Raw genomic sequence first — 21,067 nt, forward strand, 5'->3', positions numbered from 1 at the left:
GCGTCTTCCGAGCCCTCTGAGGGACGCGGGACACAGCCCCGGGGGCTAAAGCGGCGTCCCCGGGTCTCGCATCGAGTCTTTCCCCGCCGGACCCGGTCTGGGGGTGGGCGGCTCGGGGGGAGCAGCCACACACCGCGCTACCTCACCCCTGCTCTGCGACTGTTGCACTTTATCCGCTGGTAACTGATTGTACCTATTTATTTAAGAAAGATACGGGTCAGCTTCCTCAGCTGGGGACATCTTTTTTACACGGTATTTAAAGATTGCCATTGGCACGTTTTGTATTCCTGTTGAACCTTCTTTAGCCAAAAAGCTAACCAAATCCACTGTGTTTTGGGGATGGGGGCTGGTCTTCAAAAGTAGAAGAGTGGGACTGGTCTGTGGGGAGTTTTTGACAGAAAAAAAAACCAATAAAGGTTTACATTTTTGCTCTACTTGTGTGTGTACCTGGCAGGGACGGGATTTCTTACCTTGGCCAACGTGGGGTAGATAACAGAGGTGGTAGATATCCCAGCTGAAGATTCTCTTCCCAGGTCCTGGAGGAGCCACGGCTGGGGTTCAGGTGTGAATGAAAGACCTAAAGGGCCAGAAGGACAGGTTATAAAAACTGCCTTAAGCCGTTTCTGTCAGTATTTGCTTTAGATCTGCCCTAAACAACCACCCTGAACAAAAATTAGAAGTTATGGCCTAAGTAGTACAAACCCCAAACCCTCAAATCATTGTCTTGCTCAGCCAAAACCCTCAACTCCACCAGTTCAAGCTAAGGTTAAACTACAGAAAAGTAGGGGATTATTTTGTGAGCACTGTAAAGGCTCTTTAGCTTTGAATTTGAATACTAGGGACTATCCTACGGACTACACAGAACCTGTTTACGTGATGGGTAGTGGTCTGAAAGGCTCTGTGCTGAGAACACTAAAATTAGTAGTAACAGAAGCCTGTAATTCAGTCAGTTTAATAAAGAAACCTATATCCTGTATGTGTCTTTTTGAGGATAAGGCCAATTCTTCCTGCCGACAAAGCTACATTTGGGAGCTTCATAGAACAAGTTGTAAGGCTCCAGTTACGAACGAGCACCTGAATGTCACGAGGCTCTGCTGGCTTGGAAGCACAAAAAGGGACAGCAACCTGCATACTGGTGGCAGAAATACCCTCTATCAGGAATCATGCCGCATAGAATAAGGTTACCAATGCACAAAATCTTTTTGTATCACCCCATAATATACCTGCACTTGCAGGATCTGGGACAGCTTGCACTGTGGTTGAACTGTGAGCCTGTGAGGCAAAGTGGCATAGCAGATTAAAATTCCCCCTGCAAAAAACAGAGCTGTTACTGAAAAAAAACATGAAACAAAAGTGAACCAACCAAAGAAAATCAGACGCCATCACCCCAAGTGGACCTGAGTGCTAAGGAGCTGTTAGGGTAGGGATCAGGAAGACCCCAGAAGGGAAGTACTTGGTGGGGAGGAGAGAGGAAATGAGACAGTTCTTGGGGGCATGGGTGAATTCAAGTGTACTGCTCGTGAGAAACCAAACTAACTCATTCTATTCCTGCATCTTAAGTTACAGTGGTTGTAGTGACTTCTTGAGATTCCTACTATGCTTGGGCCATATTCAGCAGAAACAGTCATATTTGTTACTATATTTCACCAAAACTCAACAACTTTAACTGACCCAACAGATCAGTAACCAAAGAGAAACGTAGCCTCTCGGAGAAGAGGTGTGTATGTTCCCATTGCCTACATGAGCTGGCCAAATGCCTCATGAAAGTACATGGATACGCTTACCACAATTACATATCTTCCTATTATATTATATTACCCTGCAATGATTAAAAAAATCCCACATCAACACAAAACACACTGGAAGGAGTACATTTAAGGATCCACGTGTAAAAACCATCATACCTACAGAATCAGAGTTGAGATTGCAGCATGATGGTTATTACAAGGTATTCTGTATCCAGAAAGAATTAAGTTTGCCATGAAAAAGCAGGTTCCCAAATCCTCTTTGCTGAATCTCATTCTTGGTAGTGCTATCTACCAGTGTCTACAACTTCTCTCTCCCTCAGCTGGGCATGCCTGCTATCAAGAGGGCAAAGTTAGCCTCCTGGTGTTTCTGGGAAGTCCTGTTCCACACAAGCATTCATGCATAGGCTTAACTTGTAAGTACACAAAAGCAGAGCCCTGACAGAGCAGTAAGGGATTACAGAGGTTCATACCGTAAGCCAGCCGGCTCCTGCTGGACCAGGTAGTCCTTGCCTGTTCCTTGTGCTAGCGCTGGTGCCCAGCTCACCCAGCAGTGACAGTTCCTTTTCTCTGAGGCAGCTGTAGATCCTGCTAGTAGTTACTGTCAGATGAAACCCATGTGCCTTAAGTTAGGCTTTGGCACTTTTCCCTGTTTAAATGAAAAGGGTGATGGGAGGGAACGTTTCAGTCTCTACCAAACAGACAGGAACACCACAAAATAATGGGTAACAATTACAAAAGCAATTGCAGAGACCACTACAATGTTATATTGCATTAGGAGAGGTAAATTTCCATGAGTAACTCTGCAAACTGAAGTGTTTAGCATTATTTTGTAATATCCCCTGTAAATTTTCTAAATACCTTTTAAAACAGCTACTTACCTTGTCCTCATAATATTTCATTTTCAGCCATTAACTTCTCTTAAAAAAATGACCTGAGACCATCTGAAAAAATGTTTGCATTTTTGTGAAATATATCAACTCTCATAGGTCAATTTATTCAGAGTTACAAATTTCAATGAGAATAAAAGATTTATGCATTTCTCTTAATTAACAGAACAAGTTTAGCTAAATATAAACTCTGCACTAAACTTTTGCAGTGGCACAATACCAACACAGAATACAGAAGCATCTTTAAACTATACAAAATTTTAAAATTGAAAATAATCCTGTTTACATATTCTTTATACATTAACATATAAAAGACCTCATTTAATGAGGCATCTAAAAGAATCAAAAACATCTCTACAGCTATCTCTGAAAATTCATATGTGGAAACAATTCATTACACAGAAGCTTTACAAGACTATTTAAACAAACCAATACACACTTTTTACAAGATTAACATTCCAAAAAAGGTACTCATAGGCAGGTTGTCACTTTTTATTTTTGCAGTTTACCTCACTGGTTATCTTTAACTATAAAAATCTTCATATTTATATATGTTGGGTATTGTTGGATAACCAGGAATCTCATTTAAAAGTTGTGCAAAACAAACAAAAATTTGGAAAAACAGTAAGTTTAACCAGTCATTTATATAAAATACCAACTAAAGCACTTCTTTTGCCCCGCGGGAAGGGAAAAAGCCATAACCAATCTCTTTCTGGAAAGCTACCAGTTACATTTTTATATTCCTTCATCAGACTCCTTCTATAAGTTATGATAAATTAAAAGTTCCAACAAGACATTGACAGATCAATAGACTTGCCCAGCATCCTCCAGTTTACAGCTTCTGTTCACTGTCCATATCCTGCTGCTGCTTCCTTCGATAGGAACACTCCACCTGCCTCCTCACCAGCTACCTGAAGGCTGGAATGGCAACTGTCAATACCAGACAGAAGCCCAGCTTTCCATAACAAAGACCTGCCATGTGGCTACTGATTTGAGCCATTTCCTTTTCAGCACTTCTAACATACCGGGAGAGCCCACAGCAAGAGGTGTGCAGAATTCATCTGAACTTTTAAAAACTCAAGTTCAAATTATATATGAAAGCATGTTTTCAAGTTTAGTATAATAAATGCAGTTACTAAGAGATTACCAGTTAGCAAAACTACTGTATGTGAATAACAAATGGAGAAATCTAATGCAACGCTGGCCAGTAATGCTGGTTTTCTTGAGAAGCAGATATATTTAAAAGGGTCCTTTCTGAGAGGTTTTCTTTTCCCTTATTTTCTGGCAGTTAGGATATTTGGTGAAGCCTATATAAAGGAACAGGATTTTCCAGAACTACTTGCTGTACACTTGAAAGAAAATTTTCAGTCTCTGTTGGTGTTATTAGCTGCAAAAGCGTGTAAATTTCCCATCTGGCTCAGACCACTCTGAATATGTGCAACATGGATCTCAACGTTATTCTGAAAACAACTACGGGAAGAAAAGAAGAAAAAAAAGTGTTAAAGCCTATATGTAAGAGTTGTGTCTGAGTATTTCTACAGTGACAGTCAAGGTATGAACGTAGCCAGTATAAAAATTCAGATGAATCAGAGTAGTACGTACTAATGCAACTTGATAGAGACATATGTGAAAACAGCATTTGCACAAACAGCTACATTAAATCAAGAGTTACTGACTTAGGTACTTTAAAGATGACTTCAACATGACCACAGCTAATGACACAAAAATATTATGAAGAGATGCTAAAATGCCCCAAATAAGTACAGTTAAATGGAAAAATCATCACCCTCTTAACAGTGTACATCCGCTTTTAGTTGAATCCATTCAACATGCTATTTGCAGTGTTAATTATAGGGAAGTTTCACTAATGTTTGGGTTTTATTTTTGAATGAAAATATAGCACTAATGCAAAAGTGCTATAAACCAGCTTTTCTCATCAAATGGACATCCTACTATCTTTGCAAAAATATCCAAACCAAAACAAAAACAAAAAAGCACCAAACCCCAAAACAATCACTTGTGTAGCCTCCCATTATTATGTAGCAATATGAGTGTGGAGGGTATAAGGAAATGCTTAGCATTCAGGTATATATTTTTTTAAGTTATGTAATTTATGAGTATTATAATGATTAAAAAAATCCTGGTCACAAAGTGCTGGAGGCTGCAGTGTAGTCAGGACAAGTACCCCCACGTTCTTGCTATTTTTGCAATGCTTCTCAGGCACCTGCTTGTGACAACTGTTGAAAAATGGATACTAGAGTAGATGGGCCTTTGATCTGCCACAATATGGCTGTTCTTCTGTTTCCTGGTTTAAAATACTACTAATGGAAGCTGGTCAGAAGCTATAATTGTTTCATATACCAGCTTTTTATATTTACAGACAAGAAGTTCAGTAACTATGCAAAAAGAATACTGAAATTGTACTGTGCTATGGTTTAAAGAACTTATAATACGTTTACTACTGGGATATGAAAGTCTGCAAATGTTCTAAAAATGACTTATTAGTTGTCATAAGTGACTGAAGAGCAAGGAAGTCTAGTTGTTGCTGCATCAATTTAGCACTTCTTTTTAAAAATCAAGTTACTTCACTGATAGGTTCAAACAGAAAACTGCTAATTTTACACTCCCTTTAACAAGCCCCCTTTAAATGGGACCATTCCTATAAGTAAAAGTTACCAGAATAAAACCTTTAATTATAATCAATGTTCACCTCTAAAATACAGTGAGAATTGCTTGCAGGCACAAATTAAGAATTAAATATTCAAAAAGTAATACCTGATATTTGAGGAGTCTATTGAATTCTTAATATCATTTAATGAATCTGTTAGTGATTTAAATTCAAAGGAATTCAGGTCACCTCCTTCTGCTAGACACTGTAGGAGAAGAAAAAAAATGTTCTCATAGTTCAGCACAAAGAACTGACAGTAGCTTTACTACTATGTATTTTATGGGAGAAACTGTATTTTTTGCAAATACTTTACCTTAATCTGCAGTAATATTGCTGTAAGTCTAGAGATAAGATCAGTTAAATTTTCACTTTCAACACAAAGCTGTCCTGTTGTCGAGGAATTTGCTTGCCTGACAATCTCCTGAGCCTCCTCTTCACACCTACGCCTCAGATCTGTTGGTTGGTCTGCAGGCTGGAGGCCTTGGTCAGGAGCGAGCTGCATAGATATAATGAAGAGAAATAAAGAACAAGATTTCCTTTGCATTTGGTTTGTGTGTGTGAAATGACAAGTTATTTTAAAAAGTGTTCACAGGTATATAGCACACAGTATTTTTTCTTAATTTCTGTACATACATTGTCTATTTTGCTGACCACTAGCATCAGCAAAAGTGTCTGTATTCACATAAAAGAAACAGACACAAAGGCAGGAACAGAGAAAGAGCAGGAATCCAATACAGCTGCTACTAGTTTCATTTCAAAGTGACCTCCACTTACACCCTATTCCCAGGAAAACCAACATACAGATTCCAGCAAAATCTTACCTCATAACAATACTGTTGTACTTTATGCAAAACTTTGTTTAAGTCTTTGTTTAGTTGTTCTAGATCTAGAACAATAGTTGCGTATCTCCTCTGAAACTCAATGCCTATTGGCATAGAATAGGATTTCTGTGGAAAAGACAGAACATATTAAAGTTAATGCATTACTGTACATTCATGTCTTTTGAACTCATCTAAGGGAATTTTCACTTGAAGATAATACTGAGCAATTTGAAATCCCAGTGTTTAATAGAAAAACGTTAACATACAAAATACTAAAATGCAGTATTGCTATTTAAAACTCCAAGTTTGTGACAAATGTGTACTAACCTCCATTATCACTCTTCACCTCTATCATTAAAGTGCTGTGGTAGTAAATGCTAGAGAAGATAACTGTGGTCTGACCTACTAATTTCTCCACTAGTGGGGTATGGCAACAGAAAACTATACACTAGCAGAATATTATAGGACAATATGGCCACGACCACCTCTGATGCAGGATGGGAGGCACAATTGTTTAGTAAGTCAGCGGTCACCTGAGGATGACTCAGTGCTACATACCTTTTGTTACAACTAACAGTTCTGCCAAAAAAGAAAGTTACTAGAACTTATATTTGGTAATATAAATATTTAGGGTAAGCACAGTTTTCCACAAAAAATAAATACCAGAATAGGGCACTTTTTTCTTACACTGTTTACAGAATGTGTCTCAACACTGTTTGGGTGATATTTATGACACCGAAACAAAACATACAATATATTAAAACGTTTCCTCCACAAATGGCTTCTTGCAAGATAAGCTGGATATATTTCCAGCCTCAGATCTTCTCAGCCCCAAGTCTGAGGATACAGGTACCTAAGACAATCAAACCTGTAGCTATAGATTTGACACCAACAGATCACACAAATTGCAAAGTCAAGATCAGGAGGATCCAGATCAAAAACTCAAAATCAAGGTTTTAGTTATCAGTTCAGCTCAAAGTTCCCCATTAAACTTAATCACTGAAATGATCTCCAGGGGTTTACAAGTCTGAATACCAAATTAATAGGGCTTTAAACTAACACCGTAACTTCAGAATTCACCTAAGAGCAAACTTGAAACCAGCATATATTTGATATACTTCCTGCAACTCTGGAATGTAAGAAAAAAATTGTAACTTTCAGACCTCCTTCAGTGACCAGCCCTGCTTGAGCAGACTAATCCAAGTTATCCATGAAAGCCACAGGTAACTGTGAATTCCCCACCAGAGAGGAAAAGCTAAGGGCATTCAACGCTAGTGAGGACAAAAGAAGTATTTCTCTGCACCAGCACTTATTTCTGATCTGGGAGCAACCCAAGATCTCGAAACACTGGCAAACAGCTGAACTGGCTGACCAGAGATGGAAGGCTCTCAGCAGATGGAAGCAGAGAACATCTCTGTCGCTGAGCACCTACATGCTTCTCTGGAACCACCAGCATCACCTTTACCTTGTCTTTATCACACATCCAGTGAAAAAATGAACTAGACATCCTTTTAGCTTAAATTTGTTTATTCAAATGGCCATCAGAAAACTGTTTACTGTTTTATGTACACGGAAACTTGTTTATAGTCTGCAATCAAGACTAGTATAGTGATGTCAAGATGCTTAACTATTAATAAGCTGTCCTTTCAGAGAAATTAAATATAAAATATGCAGTTGTATTAATAACTCCTCTGAAGGCATCCTCTGACTCATGTAAATTTATTATTATTGCCAGATAACAATGGACTACATTCTGTACCAGTTCTGATTTTGGCTAGTTCTGTTTCTTTATATATTGAATCAGTCATTAAAAAAAAATATTCTTAAAAAATGGATTACTTTAAACCAAACAATGGTGTTACCCTAGCAATTGTCAAATCACAGTTGTATGAATTATTATCGAAGTCTGACAATTAAACTATACCCGAATGAACTCAAAGGATTCTCTCTTATTCACGTCCAGGTATGTTACTGATGTTGAAGTGGATTGGTAGCGGAAAAAGATTTTTGTTCAAATAAAATACATTTTAAAGGAGAAACAACATATACTCAACAGCACAAATGTAGATGGGATTGCCAAGGGACAAAGAGGATTAGGAAGGCTAAGAATATGGCCCAATAGAAAGGTATCATGTCCTCTATTTTTATCAGGACAGCCTTGAATAGTTGAGGTTGCTTTATGATTGCTGGTTTACAAAGACAACAGCAAAAGGGAAAAATTTCAAAAGTATCTCAAAGTCCTTATGTAGGCTATAACTGAGCTGAAATATATAAAATTTAATGTTTATTTCTAGATACCCTTCTTCCCTGTTGCTTCTCTGCTCTCTTAATTTTTTAAATTTTCCTTGATATTCTTATTCCACAATACAGTTAATTTATGACTCAGTAGCTGAGCGACATGTTAATATCTGGATTCTTGTCAGAGGAAGGCTGCTGTCATTCCTTATCTATGCAAAAGTACTAGTATCTCAGTAAAAAACAAAAAGGTTTTTAGTTAGTTTTAAGAAGAATTGGTAATTTTTCAGTATCAGAGTTACAGGTTGCAATGGTAATCTTGCTTCTTTTTGCATTTATTTTAAATATTAATATGCAAAATTAAACGATGAAACATTTGATGCACAGGAAAAAATAATGTAGTAACTGAAATGATAACAAGGTTTAGAAAAGCAGCATCACAGCACAAAAGAAGAAAATTACAGAGACACAGGGATGGGGCAGTAGGAAGCAGAATAACAGAACGCATATATGCACGTGATCACCGAAGGGACAAAGAGGGAAATCTTACCACAGTAAATCAAATCCTTCAACATTCAACTATTTTACATGAAAAGAAATCAGCATTTTTTGTTTCAAGAAATAAAAAGGACTCCTTTTCCTCTCCACAAACCTTTAGCCTTCTGTCTGTACATTGCAGAGACAACTGTCTGAATAGACATTAGCAGAAGGTTGAGACTGATAGCTTTCCACTTTCAAGTTGATTGATAGCCATGGGTGGTAGAAGATGCATTCTTATCATTTCGATTTACTGACTGATGATTAGATAAAGCCTAGGAAGAAAAACTATTCTGCTGCTGCTAATTATGCTGTAGCTGCTCTGGTACTGCAATTTTAAACTCAGGTCAAAGGCACTAAGAGCTTTATATAGAAAAATCTCGGAACTGAGTTATTGTTTTAGCCAGAAAGCTAAATAAATAAGTATCTACCATCTGCAAAATAAAATTATGATGAATGTCTTACCACATAAACTTGTACCCAAGATTCTCAAAGTACATAGTATTTCCCTACTTCATGTGTCAATTGACATATGCTATCCCGATGTTACTATTGATCAGTTTCCAAAGCACACTGCTTTCAAAGGGGCATCATATTTGAAACAACTGACCTCTGACTCGTCTTTAAAAAAAAAAATTAAAAATTCACATTTTAGAAAGCGATAAAATATAATTTTATCTAGACTCTAGTTTTGATTTTATCTATTTGCATTAGCCATGAAAGCATATCCTGTTTTAAGAACTGAAAAGAGAACATTCTCACCAGCTTTTCTGCTTCTGTATTCATCTCTCTCAATTGTTTGATGTGTTCCTTCTTGATCATAAGGATTTTCGATAACCTGGTCTAAAACAAAGGAACTATTTTTAGAATGAATAGGTCCTTAAGCAGTTTTGAAATACCATAGAAACTCAAGATAATGAAATGTGTTTCTTTCATCATTTTAAAATACATTTCTCAGTTGTTCATCAAGTTAAGATGCAGAAATAAAAAAATAATTAAAATTAAATGATGGATTTACAGAGATTTTTAAAGCATTGTCAAGTGCCCTAGATTGGAGAATGCTAAAATCCATCAGCCGAAATTCCCTGTAGGAACACTAATATAATTTATGGCCAGCTAGAGGCTGAAGAATCAAGAATCTTCTTTTTTTCTGCAGCCTGAAGGAAAGCAAAGGATATTATCACCATGTACTACGATTAATATCACTCTAACATACCTTTTGCACACAGTTCTCAGTCTGTTCTCAACTGTGCCCTCAACCAAGCACCAGCCCTTTGTGTACACTCTTACAGTAAAACCTGGTATAAAGATTGGATCTATTTTACACAGAACAACTCTGGGCTTTCCATTTCCCTCTTTCATAATGCCAACACCCTGTTTCTGCTGCCCTTGGAACCTTGCAGGCTGAAGCAGAAATCACTGGGAGTGTGTGCTCTCAACACATGCATCACTCCTAAAACTATTCATACTCTCCAGGGCCTCGAGAGAAATTCTAGCTCTGCTACAACCAGCAACAGTTTGATTACTGATGTAAACAGAGACAAAATTTCAGGTTTTATAAATTTCAAAGGGGTTAACTGCATCCTAGTAGCTGAACACAGGACTGGGAGAAATAGGTGTTCCTAGTTCAACATACATCTGCTTATATATAATCCTCTTTGCTGATTTTCAAATGCAGTCTTAAAGAAGCCAGGTTTCTTGTCCTTACAAATCCTAATGGAAAATTGTTCCAGGACCTCTTTCAGCTAATTGTGAATCTGCTTGGAATTTCCATGTTAAATACATGTTGTTCACTTCATTACAAGTTCTTCTGCCAAAGCTGTTTTTCAGCTTAAACGTAGGCTCTCCCTCCATGTATTTATCTCTGTTTATTCAGTGACAGCAAAAGCCTCTCTTCTCCACTGTTCTTTCACTAGACTAATCACACCCCAAGCCTTTCCAGTCTCCTCTCCCATAAAAGGCTCTTGATCTGTTGAACTTTTATGTCCCTTTCTGTATCTTTTTCCATTCTCTGTCATCCTTCCTGAATGTGAGCAACAGGAAGCCTATGCCACTATTCCAAATGACAGACCTGCAAGATCGCATCAATACTTCTCTCTTTCTACCACAAATACTTTGTCAGATGTATCTTATGAACAGATGGCAATTGATGGTCAGTCACACAGAGGCCACGCTGCATAGGTTATCACTCTTCCAATTCTAGCTGCTCATTTAGTTGTGCTATCCCCCAATGTCTTGCACTTGAATTTTTGAAGCTACACAAAGAACCCATCAGGGAACTGATAATGACAAACAGTGAACTCGGAAAAGGCAGGGGAAGGTGTGTTAAAATTGTTATTTGTGAGCTCGATTATCTCTCTGATCTAGTTTCTAACACACCACATAAATGCTCGGGTTGGAAAAAGACACCTGGGAAGAAGGAAAGCACTGTACACCATCTAACATTGCTACCAAAAAGTTACTCATCAAGCTCTGCTGTCACCACCATCCAACAACTGCCTAACACATCTAAGTCCTTCTTGATGAAGCAGATGAGTTCCCAACTTACTGCAGAATATATTATTTGTCCTCAAAACTTGCAAGGCATTTGGTCCTTAACTTCTTTGATGCCCAGACATCTTTGAGGATGCAGGGCCCTAGTTCTCCAGTTCATGAGCTTGGATTTTATATTATGTTCATCCTATTCCCAGATATACTCCTGTGATCAAGACAATCTGATTCTTTCTACGAGAAACTCTGACCTTTCACTGCATCTATGATGTCTACCAACTTTTTCTCATTGGCAGATTTTATTAAATAGACTTCCATGTTCATTTGCCAGTATCATCAGTGAATGCTTTAACTCAGTTCAGCCCTATTTTCCTTGAGAAATTCTTGTCTAGCAGCTCGATTTTCAGCATAACTCCTCATATTTACTGTTATAATTTACAGTCCTCATTGAGCTGCAAATGAGTTTTTAGTACAATGCTTTTCCACATAAAAAGAGATGAAGGAACCCATATGTTTAGATTTGTACTTTAGATTTCATTTTTTAGTCAAAAGCCTATTTATAAGAACACAAGAATTTCAAAGTAAAAAAGTGTGCAGTAACTTACTATGGAATATTTTTAGATTTTTCCTCCTGCATCTAAGCTGAGAAGGAACTCCTTTTTCCACAGCAATCAGGAAGACACCAAGTCACTTTTCTGACCGAGCTGCATTAACATACTCCCTCTACTGGATATGCAGCTACCCTGCAAACAGTCTCTTCTGTCCTACCTGCTTCCCTCCCAATCTCATTTTTTTCCCCCAAAATCAAAATAAAAAGGGGGGTGGGAAAGCTGTAGCTGAGCACTTGGAAGAAAAACCTCCAAATTTTAATACAGATTAGAATGTAAGAACGTAATCTTTTGATTTTTGACCTTCAGTATAGCCTATGAAATATTTAAGGATACATATTGTTGGTAAGCATGAAAGACTTAATTTATTACTTGTTTCTTGTTGACTTTATTCTTAATATTATAACGTTAGTTTTCAAGCCATCCTTCTCCTAATACACGTTTGTTCACAGTAAAAACCAAAAAGAAGCGCAGTGTCTGATGCCAAAATGTAAATATATAGATATTGATATAAATATTTAGAAAAACTAATATTCACCAGTGTAGAACTGTGATTAAAATAGTTGTTACAAGTCCCAATGTTTGCTTACAACTGCAAGTTATATGTAAAGAGAATATCCCTGACATTTATTAATCAGTGTCTGCACATGATTTTGGCTACACTCCCTTTTATTCCCAATTTATTTCAGAACACATAAGAGAGAACTAAGGGGCTGGGTTGAAACCTTATTCAAGCTCTGCTGTATTTTTTCTGTTTAGTCCAAAATAAAGTTTTCCCATGAAATTGTTTATTCACAGTATCACAAATAATTGCCTGGCAACAGTTGCCCTGAAAGTTTTCTCTGAATCAAACATTTTTTGATATTTTACTTCCTGAATCACCACTAAATCAGAATGAGGGATTTGACCTTTTTACTGTACCAGTATATAAGAAAGTGTGTAAGAAAGGTTAGAACATCTTTAACAATCACCTTTAGCATAAAAATACCTCCGGACTGGTGAAAGCAGTACAATCAATAAACAGCATTCACCAGTCTCACGTATTTCACAACACCAAATTTCAGTACCATCCTTAAACTTCTAATAAAAAAGTTAATGCTTAAAATGCTTAAGATGCACGGCTTAAAAATAATGCAAGTGTCCTTCAAGAATTTTTTTTAAGCCTCACGATTCTTTATCATAAACTTGGATAAAGTATTCAGATGCTCACATAAACAAATACCAAAAATCTGTGGCTTGATCTTGTTCAAAATCTTCTGATAGATTTCAAGCAAAAATACATATTAACGCAGTAAAATGCCACCGTTTGCAACACAAGAGGCCTATCCTTTTAAAAGTCAGATTTCCTTATAACAAGTAATAACATACCACCAAATGAGACTAAGAAATCACACATTTTCAGACATAAAATACAGAAACTGTCATAAACAGAACAACTTGATGCACTAAATAGCTGTAAAGCTCCATACACCTTAGTTACCCAGTTTCATTGATCATTCTCAGTGACTCAAGGAGAACAGCTACAGTTCAGCAGCATAAACAAAGACTGTATCTTTTGTGTATTTCACTTTTTAGCATAATTAATCTTACAACAACTGTATCTATTTTTTATTTTCTTAGCTAAGCTAGAGGCAGGCCACCTTTTTCAAAATTAGCTTCATACAATAAGTTTCCCCTAAAAAACTGAAAAGAGAATTGTGTCAAATAAAATTAATTATATTGAATAGCCAAAATATGTTTCATGTGAACTACAGACACAACTTGATTCTTTTGACCAATTACATACACTGTAAATGTGACAAACATTTAGCAACATTATTTCTCAGTTCTTAATAATTTAAACACAGATCATTCCAATCTCCTTTAGCATGTTCAAAACAGCTTTCATTGTTAAAGAATTCAATCACAGATCTTAAGCTAAGCCAACGTGAGCAATTACATTCTTCCATCATCCTGAAGAGTAACTTGCTTCAATGAGTTCTGATATTCAATGAATCTCAGCTTCCTAACATTACTTGTCTGTGCTCTTCTGAACTGGTGTACAAAAATCATAGAGGAATTATTTAATAAAGATTAAGACAAAAAATAATTTTCTTATCTATAACATGTTCGTTTGCTTTCATGGAAAAGAGTGCTTTTCTTCTCCAAGTGGGTAGGACACAACATAAAATACAGTATTATACAATATATGATAATGCACATGGGCAAATGTTCTTTGTATAATGCAAGTATACTTTAAATTAAAAAAATAAAAGTCTTATCACAGTACAAAGCTTGCAAGTAGAAATAATATCTTTTTTTAAGACCAAGTGGTAGAACTGGGAAAAATAAGACACACTTTTGGAGACACAAGCCCCTCCTGCGGTTTGAAGAGTAGCATATTTCAAAGCCTACAGACAAGTAAGAAAATTAAGAAGAGGTTGGGGAGAGAATAAAAACATATTACTAACATCTTTTCAAAAGTTAATTTTGATATCACCATATCTGTCATAAATCAACAGAAGGTCATTCAACTACAGAAAAATTGGCAGAATAAACACAAAAGGACAATACACAGAATTAAGAGTTGCAGTTAACCACTTACCACTTGAATGAGGAATTCTACTGGAAAGCCTCCTAGTGTTTCACTATCTGTGCCTGAAATTTTGCTTTTCCATGAAGATTGTCCTAATAAAGGATCACTGTCCTATACAGGAAAGAACATTTAATCGAACAGTTTATTCTTAGAGGGATTTTCTAGAATTTTCATCTTTCTGAATAACCTCAGAAAATTAATCTCAAAAACTATTTAAGGTAACAGCTTCAACATATATCAGAAAATAATTCAATTATTAATATTACATGGAAAAAGTAACTTACTGTAATTGGAGACTGAAGTGAAGGTGAATAAGGCAATCGGGTAGGGGTCATAAAGAACCTTGAAGGCCGTTGTTTCTGTCCAAAGGCAGCAATTGGCATGGTTTCATGAGGCTCGTTACTCTGTAAGACAGGAAAAGGAAGGATACACTTCAGCTATCAGATTAATTAATTTTACACACCTCTTGGAATATATAATTTATTTCTGGAATCTGGACTAGTCATGCCCATCCATGCCCCAAACCCAACAACTTAAAAAGATTAAGGTTTTGCTTTTGGGCTAGCAGGAGCTTCAAAATCATATTGCACTGCTGGAGTTTTCAAAGTGTTAGGGCATCACATCAAGTAAAATCAGCAAGAATATTTCCAAAAATTCTGTTGGTAAGGTGCAGACAAATCATGACTGAACAGGAGTTCAGCGGAGACTCTAAACTCAGACTGTGACAGAGACGAGTTCTTAGACAAATTATGGGCCCTTAGTATATTTAACACTACAGAAGATAGAAAAGAATGTGAGGTCCTCTGAAAAGCTTGAAGCCTAGGTCAGACTGTTTGGCAGGAACAGTTCCTGGAGCTCATAAATTGGTACAAAAGCCTATGAGGTAGGAAGTAATCCCAAATTGTTTGACCAAAGCAACATCCTCACAGGTGGCTTTTGTTGGGTTTGTGTGTTTTGAGAGCTGTTTTTGTTAGTGGGGGAAGAGGCCACCTTGTGAGAAGCTTCAAGAGGCTCCCCTGGTTCCCAGGCTTACTCCCCCAGCCCAGGTTGGGCCAATGAGCAATGAAGAAACACCTCTGCGAATCCATATTTGTGAGGGGAAGGACTGTCCTGAAAAGAAGAAGGTGGAGAGAACTTGGAGGAAGTGATTGCAGGACCACATGGTCCCACCTGTGGGTGAAACCACCACATAGTTTCACTACCAGGAGTTTCAAAATGAGGTTCAATGAACTCGTAATATTTGCTTGTAACTACCAGCGGCCTTTCCAGACCTCGGCAAATTCCAGAGGGCCAGGTTTTCTTGAACATTTTCTGTAAATCCTGCCAGGATCCCACTGTAGAATTTTCTTTGGGATTTTACACTGCTCATTATATTCCTTCATATTAAACTCAGGCTATTATAACAACCTCTAATAGTAGGTCTAGTAAATTATTGCAGCCTGAACTATTATGTTTTTATCACAGAGAGTTATCCTGTTCTATAAAATCATAAACAGCAGAAGCTCATTCCCCTGGAATTTCCCATGCATCTGTTATGTTTGTTTCTACTTTATGGCAATACTACTTGCATGTAATATTTCATGTTTTCTTCTTTTTGATTAAATCTTGTAGATTTTTATTTTATTTTATTTTTATTACAGCTATTTTAAGAATATGTCATTAATACTTACAAGAACTTCATAATCTGGGATTGTGTGTGTTCCAAGACCTGCCCTGTCAAAAGTCACTCTGTATGTAGCATTAAGAGTGTCTACAGCATCTATTTGTCCAGTGAATAATCCATCATGGACACCTCGCAAACGTGCTTAAAAAACAAACAAACAAAACCAAACATCAAACTAAACATAATGTTCTGATACCATTGAGAAAAACAGACTTAGTACTTCTGCGAGTAACCCTTTATATGCATATTTAAAACCCACAGATTAAATGAAAAAAAACAAAGTAAACCCAGAAAAAGAATAGCATGCAATAGAAATACTACCCAAATTTTTGTCAAGTTTATTTTTGCAAGTAAATATTTCCCAAATCTAATCCTTAGCATTACACTTATGTCTAAATAAAACACTATTTAATACCTGATACCTTCTGACAGACAGATTTTGCAGGCAAAAGCCAATTTCTGCATGATTTTGCATACCATTTCTCTTTGATCACTTCCAGTGATGACTGCATATTTAGCAAAAGACACTGAGGAATGCATCTGAAGGAGAGCTGCAGCAGCTCAAGGATACAGCTCTAGGCGAGTGAGGAGAGGCAGTGTTGTGCATGCCTGCTCTTCAGCAAGAATAAAGGGCAGTGTGGCTGAAGAACACAAAAAGCAATGAACAGTAGTGGCTTGAGTGGGAGATACCATGCTTCAGTGAAAAGCATCTGGAGCACAAACAGGCAGGATGGAGGAATTCAAGTTTTTACAAACTTAGACAAAACTCATGGAATGTTTTTAACAATATTCCTTCCTCAGTTACGTGTAAGTTTTTTCAGTAAGGCAATGTCTTGCTTAGTATACATGTCCAACTACATTGCAATATCAATTGTATATCTGTTTCAAAACAGATATATTTATGGAATAATAAACCTCAAGTTTTCTATTAGGTTAGATTTTAAAATTTCAGACAGCACTCAGCTCTTGGCATTTAAGCATCTCTCTCTTCAAGGCTTGTCAGATATACTAGAAATAAGAAAAGCTACAATTTGAACAGCAGAAATAATAAACCATACTTAGTTTGTACCTCAAAACTGTTATCACTGTTTTAAAAATACTAGCCAATTCTCACAAGCACCTTCTCAATGAGCTAACAATACAAACATACATTTTTTGATGTTTTAAATGTATTTTAACTATGTGCACTAAGTATATTATGGTTTACTAAAACCTTTGCAAAACACTTGGCTGGTTTTTTTTTGTTTCTTTTTAAGAAATTACCTGTAACTTTTGTTCCTATTACAAGCGGTAACGGAATTTCTTCTGGAAGATCTTTGAACTGTGAAATATCTGCAACTTTCCGCTGCTGCAAAAGTCTTATTTTCTGCCGTTTCTGTTTTAATGCTGATCTTTCCTCTTCAAAGAATGCAGAGGAACACCTATGAAATAATTAGGAAAAGCTATACTTAAATTCAGCACTGAAAACATACATATGTGAAGATACATCAAATAAACAGGCACAGTTTACAAATCAGTGATGGAAAATGAAAAAGCTCAGGGTGAAGTGTTCAGGGGAAAAGGATTTAGTTGAACGGATTTAGACAGTCTTACTCTCCAGAATTATCACGCCTAAAATAACAGTTTATTTAAAAATAATACTCAGGAATGACAGATGTTTGCACTAGTATATCACAAAAATACAACTTTTTAGGACTTTTTCTACTTATAGGGATCTACCTGGTATCACAACAAAGCTAAAGCAGGTCCCACATCAAGTTTACTCTGAATATCAGTTCAATGCACATAGGGAGGACTTACTGTGAGGTGGTCCCTGGCTGCCAACACTTACTGATACATCATAGATCCCATTCACATGTGCTCGTTAGGTCAACTAAAGTAACTTGGTAGGACAGGGCACCAGACTCAAAAAGGGCACTTCTCCATCTCTTGTACTCTGCACAGATGCAAGCAAAACTCGGCCACAAAATCTCTATTCTGCAGATGAATTGTACTGACATTGATCATAGCAAAAGTACAAATTTGTTTGAACTTGGGCTATTGTGTAAAATCAGATAATCTCTAGCAGCCCCCTCCCCATTTTGGGTAGGAGTGTGTCTTAAAATGTAATCTAAAAGATGAAAGACTCACTCTCAAGGCATTTACTTGGTTTTATTCCTTTTTCACTTTTAACCTACTGAATAGGCATGACGGACAAGGGAGATACTGAAAGCATAAAGACATAAAGGACTCGATCCTACGTCTCATTCCTTATGAAAAAGTTTTATCATTCGCAGAAGCGGTTATTTATAAAATAATTTACTACCTTTGTTAATTGCTTTACTGCAGCCAAATGCAATTTAAACAGTAGAACTTATACAGTTATATATTGATTACTGATCAATAAAAAGTCCTATTTTACGAGGTTCTTTTTGAAGATACTGATAACTCCCCCACTGGTTCCCCCTTCTATGCAGCAGATTATTTTCCGTTTTAAATTCCTTCAAGATCTTCTTCAGTTATTTATCTCACTCAGTACTGAGCAGTGAGCTCCTATTTCCAAGTCTGTTTCTACTGCTCTCTTATCATATGCCGAAATAAACATTCTTGTTTTCTTCTGTATACCCCTCACTCAGCGAGTTCCACAAAGCCATTTCACTGCTCTCCAAAGTTTCTCTTCTTTGGAATGTGTATGAGAAGATCACTAAGAACTAAGCTGCCAGGGTGCCGAGGCCACTGCCTCTCACACTCGCTTGTCTATATGCATACATCATTTGCCTTTTATCTCATACATGGTTTTTAAGTTATACGGGGCATAGACCATCTGTTTTGTGCAGTTTGCACAGTGGACAGTGACACAATGAGATCTTAGTCCTCAGCAAAACATTAAAAAAGAGAATGAACAGGAATGAACTGAAGCTGTGATGTATTCCTGTCAGGTACGTGCAGTGATGCACTGCGCTGAAGGTTCCTTTACTAGGCTTCCCAATCTCTGTCACCACAAAATTTGTCACTATTCTTTGTATAGTCTAGAAACTGCTCTGCAGTGTACAGGTGCGTGTCCCATTCACCAGTTCACCACTGAAGAGCAGAACGTGTTTCCCTGGAGCTGTGTATTGTCTAATGATCCTCATTAGGAATTAAAAATATCTGCAAAGGGATATGGCAGAGAGAGAGAGAGAGAGAGAGAGAGAGAGAGAGATGGTGGTTAGTAGACTTCTGCAAAGCTTATTTGGATATTCTAATTTAAAGATGTTATTTGCTTCATATTTGCTACTGGGGAGGAACAAGTGTGAAATGCTTGCTGTGGGCTGTAAATATGAAGGAGCAAAATGCAGGTCAGAGCTTTTCAATTCCATTGAGGAGAACAAACTAATTATAGCAGGACAAAAAAAAAAAAAAGAAATAAAAAAGAAGACAATATAGACTTTAATAATAGTTCTGATCATGTCCAGGGTCCTGCATCAGGAACATCAGATGTTGCCTGACATTTTTTGACCTGCGCTCTTAGAAAAACAAATTCAAATGCTAATATACTAATCACTGACCTTGGAGGTCCCTACAACAGCAACTACTATTTCACTACTAGTTCAAATGCCCTTAAAAAGGCTCTGTTCCGAACGCTGTAGGTCATGGAGGTAGAAAGTATTTGCAATGTATTTCTGGTTTCTGTCACAGGAATTCTCCAACCCCATGCCCCCCAAATGTGTTTAATAAAGGTCATCCCATCTGCGTGCCATTCCTATGAAAAAATGAAGATGAAAACTACAGTACAGATCACATTGCAACCTCATTACTTTCCTATAGAGGTTTTTTAAGAGATTGAACATTCTCCTCAGTTTCTTCCTCGGTCATGAGAATTTGAACTAACAGAGGAATCACGACCATCATGTATCTGAGCTTAATTCATATCCATTGCTATTTCACAACCCCAACAAAGTTTATACAGAGTACACAAGACTAACTGTTACCTCCTCCCTTTTCTTGGAGCATATCTTTTCTCATAGTCTACTGGAATCTTACAAGCTTTGCAGGTTCCCATGAAGGATATTGTTGTGTCAATCAACCACACTGTTGATGGTGTGATAGGACATTTAAAGTAGCAGCAACCATAAGAAAATATTACAATATATTTAAAACAAAATTTTTAAGGAAGACAACAACCACATCTACAGCTACCACCCAGAGTCACTATTATCTTCTGCCATCAACACTGTGGATGCAAGATGTCTTATTCCACCCCCCACCCCCGTCACGGGGAGATATTTGTATTGACATGGTATTTAGCTTAGTTGCATATGATGAGGACAGACGAGAAATTTCTAACAGAATAGTAGTCTCAAAAAGCTTTGCTCTAGAGTTAGATGAAAGTTATCTTGAAAGAGCATTCAAATTATTCAGAGTAATCAAAAATCTTTTATAACATGCCCAAAGACCACTCTGGAGATCTTGAAAAAGACTAACAATAAATGGTGGGGTTTTTAATTATTAGAGAAATTGAAAGTAAACAGGAATGCTTTAGTTTGATAAAAAGCAAGATGATAGAAACTTTTGGTTAACAAACAAAACCAGACTCTCTATACCCAGTCAAATACTTGTACTTCAGAATTCAGATAAAGATAAAGTAACTTCCTGTCCATTTAGACCTGTGGTTCCTTAGGCATAAGTCTCTCTTTTTAAAAAACTAACTATATTGTAGCTTAACAAAAAAACCAAACAAAGATTTAAGAATTCTAACTTAGAGAAAAACATGCCCTTTGTTAAATTCTGATTCTTCTCTTAAATATCTTTTATAGGTGACTTTCTCCTCTCTCTGTTTTGGCAGCCAAGCCAGGAAAAGTTGAGGATCTACAAAA

At 37.0% G+C, this 21,067-nt stretch overlaps 1 protein-coding gene across 5 annotated transcripts in view; it reads right to left on the reverse strand.

Moving 5' to 3' along the window:
• Positions 1–2,703: 2,703 nt before the first annotated feature.
• LIN9 (lin-9 DREAM MuvB core complex component) overlaps positions 2,704–21,067 on the reverse strand; it is a 29,180-nt gene continuing 10,816 nt past the window's right edge. For 3 of the 5 annotated variants that reach the window (XM_010168101.1, XM_010168102.2, XM_010168103.1), the window contains 9 exons: positions 17,496–17,653; positions 16,240–16,373; positions 14,854–14,973; positions 14,579–14,680; positions 9,659–9,739; positions 6,125–6,250; positions 5,617–5,799; positions 5,411–5,508; positions 2,704–4,105 (listed from right to left, as the gene is read on the reverse strand). In XM_010168101.1, the coding sequence (XP_010166403.1) occupies positions 4,000–4,105; positions 5,411–5,508; positions 5,617–5,799; positions 6,125–6,250; positions 9,659–9,739; positions 14,579–14,680; positions 14,854–14,973; positions 16,240–16,373; positions 17,496–17,653 (1,108 nt within the window). In that variant the 3' untranslated portion in view covers positions 2,704–3,999. The remainder of the gene's footprint in view (positions 4,106–5,410; positions 5,509–5,616; positions 5,800–6,124; positions 6,251–9,658; positions 9,740–14,578; positions 14,681–14,853; positions 14,974–16,239; positions 16,374–17,495; positions 17,654–21,067) is intronic. The other 2 variants (XM_029084983.1, XM_029084982.1) reach the window with 2 other exon arrangements.

Source organism: Antrostomus carolinensis, unplaced genomic scaffold (assembly GCF_000700745.2).
Source record: "Antrostomus carolinensis isolate BGI_N321 unplaced genomic scaffold, ASM70074v2 scaffold17505, whole genome shotgun sequence".
NCBI classification, from domain to species: domain Eukaryota; kingdom Metazoa; phylum Chordata; class Aves; order Caprimulgiformes; family Caprimulgidae; genus Antrostomus; species Antrostomus carolinensis.